At 52.0% G+C, this 6,784-nt stretch overlaps 2 protein-coding genes across 2 annotated transcripts in view; one reads left to right on the top strand and one right to left on the bottom strand.

The window, feature by feature from the left end:
* The first annotated feature begins 4,897 nt into the window (after positions 1–4,897).
* LOC123511066 (cuticle collagen 40-like) lies at positions 4,898–5,305 on the top strand. The gene has a single exon (XM_045266681.1). It carries the CDS (start codon positions 4,898–4,900, stop codon positions 5,303–5,305), a length of 408 nt encoding a protein of 135 aa, XP_045122616.1.
* Positions 5,306–5,492: 187 nt separating this feature from the next.
* LOC123511065 overlaps positions 5,493–6,784 on the bottom strand; it is a 20,397-nt gene continuing 19,105 nt past the window's right edge. Inside the window, exon 3 of the mRNA XM_045266680.1 lies at positions 5,493–5,857. Within this exon, the coding sequence (XP_045122615.1) occupies positions 5,493–5,857 (365 nt within the window). The remainder of the gene's footprint in view (positions 5,858–6,784) is intronic.

Here is a 6,784-nt window from a genome sequence, read left to right as displayed (position 1 = left end):
AAAAAAAGGAAGGAAATACGTAAGGAAGCAAATGGAAAGAATAAAGACGGAAGGAAGAGGAGGAGGAGGAGGAGGAGGAGGAGGAGGAGGAGGAGGAGGAGGAGGAGGAGGAGGTGGTGGTGGTGGTAAGGGAAGAAGTGGAAATCCTCCTTACTTTTTATTTACTTCCTTCTCTCCATCTCTTCTCAGAATCTAGTAAAGGAAGCCAAAGGAAAATGATTACTCTCTCTCTCTCTCTCTCTCTCTCTCTCTCTCTCTCTCTCTCTCTCTCTCTCTCTCTCTCTCTCTCTCTCTCTCTCTCTCATCAAAGGAAGAGGGAACGCGACTGAGATAACCTACATAAACACACTAGAGAGAGAGAGAGAGAGAGAGAGAGAGAGAGAGAGAGAGAGAGAGAGAGAGAGAGAGAGAGAGAGAGAGAGAGAGAGAGACTGTAATAATCTTTCTTCGGCTTCCCTCTCTCTCTCTTAATTCGGCAGGGGAAGAAAACAAGAAAGAGGAAAAAATAATAAAGGACATACAAGGTAAAGGAGGAGGAGGGAAAGAAACGGAGAGTGAAAAGAGGAAAGAGGAAGGAAGAGGAGGAGGAGGAGGAGGAGGAGGAGGAGGAGGAGGAAAGCAATGAGACAGAAAATGAGAGAGAGAGAGAGAGGAAAGAGAAGGAAATGAGGGAGGGAGAGAGTAAAGAGAAAGATGAGGAAAAGAAATGACTGATAAACGAGTGTGAGAGAGAGAGAGAGAGAGAGAGAGAGAGAGAGAGAGAGAGAGAGAGAGAGAGAGAGAAAGTTTCATAAATGTTTGTATTTTAAGTTTGGGTGTGAAACAAACACACACACACACACACACACACACACACACACACACACACACACACACACACACACACACACACACACACACAATCTCTCTCTCTCTCTCTCTCTCTCTCTCTCTCTCTCTCTCTCCCTATTCAGTCGATTTGTATTTTTCAGGCAATAATGTGTGTTGTGTGTGTGTGTGTGTGTGTGTGTGTGTGTGTGTGTGTGTGTGTGTGTGTGTGTGTGTGTGTGTGTGTGTGTGTGTGTGTGTGTGTGTGTGTGTGTGTGTGTGTGTGTGTGTGTGTGTGTGTGTGTGTGTGTGTGCGTGCGTGCGTCCGTGCGTGCTCAAAGTAATGATGTCCTGGAGGCGGTACATCTGATTAACTTTATTGCTAATTCCTGGTAAAGAGAGAGAGAGAGAGAGAGAGAGAGAGAGAGAGAGAGAGAGAGAGAGTGTCAGTCCGCACAATGTTCTCTCTCTCTCTCTCTCTCTCTCTCTCTCTCTCTCTCTCTCTCTCTCTCTCTCTCTCTCTCTCTCTCTCTCTCTCTCTCTCTCTCTCTCTCTAGTAACAAATTAACAAGCAACGTATACTTAACTTCTCTTCATAAACACTCCTCATAAAGAGAGAGAGAGAGAGAGAGAGAGAGAGAGAGAGAGAGAGAGAGAGAGAGAGAGAGAGAGAGAGAGAGAGAGAGAGAGAGTGAGTGAGTGAGTATAGTGAGTATATGTATACGTATGGTGAGTAGTGAATAACAATTCTCTCTCTCTCTCTCTCTCTCTCTCTCTCTCTCTCTCTCTCTCTCTCTCTCTCTCTCTCTCTCTCTCTCTCTCTCTCTCTCTCTCTCTCTCTCTCTCTCTCTCTCTCTCTCTCTCTCTCTCTCTCTCTCTCTCTCTCTCTCTCTCTCTCTCTCTCTCTCTCTCTCTCTCTCTCTCTCTCTCTCTCTCTCTCTCTCTCTCTCTCTCTCTCTCTCTCTCTGTGTGTGTGTGTGTGTGTGTGTGTGTGTGTGTGTCTGTGTTGCATTTTGAAGTTTTGCGGTGTGTTTGTTTTGCTTGGCGATATTGCGAACGGAGAATGTTTGGTGTGGGTTCTCTCTCTCTCTCTCTCTCTCTCTCTCTCTCTCTCTCTCTCTCTCTCTCTCTCTCTCTCTCTCTCTCTCTCTCTGTGTGTGTGTGTGTGTCTGCATGTGAACCCAATACAATGTGTGTGTGAGAGAGAGAGAGAGAGAGAGAGAGAGAGAGAGAGAGAGAGAGATCATTCTTATGGACAACACATCAATTGACTTTCAAATCCCGGGCTAATAGAATAGGCAGAGAGGAACACACACACACACACACACACACACACACACACACACACACACACACACACACACACACACACACACACACACACACACACACACACAGGTGAAAAAGAAGAACAAATTGCACAGGTAGACACAAGCAGATAGCCAGGTAAGAAGAGAAGATAGAGACGAAGGAGGAGGAGGAGGCGGACTAGGAGGAGGAGGAGGAGGAGGAGGAGGAAGAGGAAGAAGAAGAAGAAGAAGAAGAAAAGAAGAGGAGATAGATTCGCTAGATAGATAAAAACTGTACCCAAACACATACACACAAACACACATACTCTCTCTCTCTCTCTCTCTCTCTCTCTCTCTCTCTCTCTCTCATTTAAGAGCTATAAAATGACCCTTAAGACGGAACCTCCTCCCTGTTTCTTCCTCCATATCTCCATGTGAGGGAGGGAGGAAATTGTGTGGCTGTGGGAGGTAAAAGGTACTGCGTGGAGGGACCGCCGACACCTGGAGGGAAGGAGGGAAGGGAGGGAGGGAAAGGGAGGAGGGAAGAGAGAGAAGGAGGGAGGGATTGTAAAGGGAGGTACAGTAAGTGCGTTAGGTTAAGGTAAGGTTAGAGAGAGAGAGAGAGAGAGAGAGAGAGAGAGGTCATGATTATTTTTTTTCTAGTTGTTTATAAAGAAAGAAAAGAAAGAAGGGAGATAAAAAGTAGGGAAAACAAATAATTAATAGACGAAGGGAGAAAATGGAATAAAGAAGAAAAACAAACTGAGAAATAAAAAAATATGTTAAAAAGAAAGGAGTAAGAGAAAGAAAAAGGAAAGAAAAGAGAAAGAAGAAAAGAAAGACAATAAATTAAAGCAAGTGAGAAGGAAGGAATAAAGAAAATAGAATAAAGATAAAGAAAAATAAAGAAAATAATTGTATATATTTTTAGTATGTGAAGAAAATAAGAAATAAAACAGAAAATGTAAGAAAACAAATGAAAGGAAAGATGAACAAACGAAGGAAGGAAAAGAGAAAAGACAATAACAGAGAAAATGAAGGAAGAATGATGATGAAGGAGAAAGAGAGGGAAAAAATAATTAATAGGTGGATAACGGGAAGAGAGAGAGAGAGAGAGAGAGAGAGAGAGAGAGAGAGAGAGAGTCGCCTACACTGTTTATATACGATTAATTTTTTCCTCCTTTCCTTCCTCCAACTTCCGCTGTGCTTATGTAACTCTGTCTCTCTCTCTCTCTCTCTCTCTCTCTCTCTCTCTCTCTCTCTCTCTCTCTCTCTCTCTCTTTTTTTCTTTCTCCGCCTTTCTCCCCCCTCTCCTCCTCCTCCTCCTCCTCCTCCTCCTCCTCCTCCTCCTCCTCCTCCTCCTCCTCCTCCTCCTCCTCCTCCTCCTCCTCCTCCTCCTCCTTCTTCTTCTTTTCTTCTCCTCCTTCTTCTTCTTCTTCTTCTTCTTCTTCTTCTTCTTCTTCTTCTTCTTCTTCTTCTTCTTCTTCTTCTCACATTCATTTTTATTCATCTCCATTTTCTCTACGTTATATCTTTCCTTACTTCCTTTCTTCCTTCTTCTTCTTCTTCTTCTTCTTCTTCTTCTTCTTCTTCTTCTTCTTCTTCTTCTTCTTCTTCTTCTTCTTCTTCTCCTCCTCCTCCTCCTCCTCCTCCTCCTCCTCCTCCTCCTCCTCCTCCTCCTCCTCCTCCTCCTCCTCCTCCTCCTCCTCCTCCTCCTCCTCCTCCTCCTCCTCCTCCTCCTCCTCCTCCTCTCCTCCTCCTCCCTCCTTCCTCCTCTCTCTCTCTCTCTCTCTCTCTCTCTCTCTCTCTCTCTCTCTCTCTCTCTCTCTCTCTCTCTCTCTCTCTCTCTCTCTCTCTCTCTCTCTCTCTCTCTCTCTCTCTCTCTCTCTCTCTCTCTCATGAACACGCTTGTCTTGCCTGGCTTCCTTAATCTCAGTCTGGTATGCCAGTAGGTTATCATTGTCATTATTTGTGTTCTTGTCATCATCCTCTTTGCAAAGGTAGGACATAAGAACATAATGCAAGCTGTGTTCCTCCTGTCAGCCTCATCAATCTGTCTAATACGGTTCTAAAACTTGCTAATTTCTCAACATTAACAACCTGGTGTACAAAGATCAATGATGTGATTTTTGAACTATGCACTAAATTGGTCTGAGTTTTCCACTCAAAATATGAAATAAAAGCACAAATTTCTTTAAAGAATGGCTTTAGAATGAATGAAGCATGAAAACATGGACAAAGAAACACGTGGTGAATAAAGACGACCTATTCAACTTCAACATTGATGCTTTCTCCATCACGCATCACTCCCTTCATCACAGGTCCCGTCATTCACTCACTCACTAAATACTTGCACCCTCAGTCGGTTCTTGATTCCCTTCTTCACCCCTTCACTCACTCACTCACTCACTCACTCACTCACGCACACAGAAATAATAATAATAATAATAATAATAATAACAATAATAATGTTTTTTTCAACACTATCCTATTTTTCCACACTCGGCCAAAACTTCACCAAGGTACATTTTTTAATTCATCTGAGTTAGGAATGGGGAGCCAAGGCAGTCGTTTGCAAGTGGAGGCGAGGCTGACCCAGCTGGGCGAGGGTGGAGTGGACACAGTGAGGTTGTCCCGCCCTCGTTCAGCTGGTTGCTGCGGCTGGGGGAGGCGCACCATAGCCTCCTTCACCTTCCGGGAGGAGCCGAGGGGGGGACCAAGCCCCTCGTGTCGGAGAAGGTGGCCAGCCTGAAGGTGGGCAGGCTGGCCACCAAAGATCCGGAGACACCCACCAGGGTCGAATGCCTGGCAGGAGACGAGATTGTCTTCTGCCAGGAAATGGCCCTGGAGGACCTCCTGGCAGGGCTGAGGATGACGAGCAGGGCGGCGGGGAGCCACGCCGTCCTGTTCCTCTGCCTTGTCAGGGGGCAGGGTGTCCGCAGGGGGCAGGGGGCTGCCCAACACTCTTTTGCAATGGCAAGAGAGTGGGCAGCCCGGAGTCCCCCCAGAAGGCCCAGGCCAAGCCTGTCCCAAAGGCGGGGCAGAAGGCCGGCCCCGAAGAGGTTGGGCAGGTGGGGCCCAACCCGGGGCAGGAGGCCGGCCCCGCCGAGGCTGACCAGGTGGGGGTCAGCCCGGGACAGGAGGCCGGCCCCGCCGAGGCTGACCAGGTGGGGTCAGCCTGGGCAGGAGGCCGGCCCCGCCGAGGCTGACCAGGTGGGGTCAGCCCTGGGCAGGAGGCCGGCCCCGCCGAGGCTGACCAGGTGGGGTCAGCCTGGGCAGGAGGCCGGCCCCGCCGAGGCTGACCAGGTGGGGCCCAGCCTGGGCAGGAGGCCGGCCCCGCCGAGGCTGGGCAGGTGGGGCCCAGCCTGGGCAGGAGGCCGGCCCCGCCAAGGCTGGTCAGGTGGGGGCCAGCCTGGGGTCGGACGGCCTGGGTCTGTGGGTCTCGGCCCCTACCCCGGAGGAGAGGCAGGAGGAGGCAGGGGGCGCCGCAACCCCCCCGGTGGGCGAGGAAGCAGGGCTCGTCCACCGCAGAGTGGGGAGGGGAGAGACAAACCCCTCCCCACCGCCGCAGCGGGAACCCCGCAGGTCAGGGAAAGCTGGCCAGGGGAGGGTCGGGGTAGGAGGCAGGCTGTCCCTTGATCTGTTGGACAGCCTGCTCTCCATTGGGCACACCCTGACCCTGATCACCCTGGCGTACTCCACCCTGCAGGAGTACTTCCCTGACTGAGCGGGACAGCCTGCCCCACAGGGCACGCGGCTGCCTTGTGGGGGAGGGGAGGGTTAGGTGGGAGGGGAGGGGAGGAAGGCAGCCGGGAGGGGAGGAGAGCTGCCTTGGGAGGGGGGAGGGAGGGGCAGCCAGGCCAGGCCAGGAGGCTGTCCCACGGGAGGGTAGGGAGGGGGGGACGGCCCAGGCCTGGCCAGGTCAGGAGGCTGCCCCGCGGGAGGGAGGAGGGAGGGGCGGCCCAGGCCTGGCCAAAAGGCTGCCCCGCGGGAGGGAGGAGGAGGGGCGGCCCAGGCCTGGCCAAAAGGCTGCCCTGCGGGAGGGAGGAGGAGGGGCGGCCCAGGCCTGGCCAAAAGGCTGCCCTGCGGGAGGGAGGAGGAGGGCGGCCCAGGCCTGGCCAAAAGGCTGCCCCGCGGGAGGGAGGAGGGAGGGGCGGCCCAGGCCAGGCCAAAAGGCTGCCCCGCGGGAGGGAGGAGGGAGGGGCGGCCCAGGCCTGGCCAAAAGGCTGCCCCGCGGGAGGGAGGAGGGAGGGGCGGCCCAGGCCAGGCCAAAAGGCTGCCCCACGGGAGGGAGGAGGGAGGGGCGGCCCAGGCCTGGCCAAAAGGCTGCCCCGCGGGAGGGAGAAGGGAGGGGCGGCCCAGGCCTGGCCAAAAGGCTGTTCCGCGGGATGGGGGAGGGAGGGGTGACATAGGCCTGGCCAAAAGGCTGCCCCGCGGGAGGGAGGAGGAGGGGGCCCAGGCCTGGCCAAAAGGCTGCCCTGCCGGTGAGGGGGAAGGGAGGGGCGGTCCAGGCCTGGCCAAAAGGCCTTTTGACAAAGGAAAAGTGAATGAAAGTAAAGAAAAAGTGCCAGACTATCGGCGTGCAAACTACACAAGACTCCGTATGCAGCTTGCATCCATTGACTGGAATATACTGCTGGAAACACCAGATGTAGATAAGACATGGGAGGTGTTTGCTGAAAAGATAA

Source organism: Portunus trituberculatus, chromosome 31 (assembly GCF_017591435.1).
Source record: "Portunus trituberculatus isolate SZX2019 chromosome 31, ASM1759143v1, whole genome shotgun sequence".
Lineage (NCBI taxonomy): Eukaryota > Metazoa > Arthropoda > Malacostraca > Decapoda > Portunidae > Portunus > Portunus trituberculatus.
The sequence above is the reverse complement of the archived record's forward strand: the minus strand, read 5'-3'. Positions and strand labels throughout refer to the sequence as shown.

Bases quoted from the DNA above. Each gene is read 5' to 3' on its own strand.
- LOC123511066 (XM_045266681.1), top strand. From the start codon at position 4,898: ATGCCTGGCAGGAGACGAGATTGTCTTCTGCCAGGAAATGGCCCTGGA.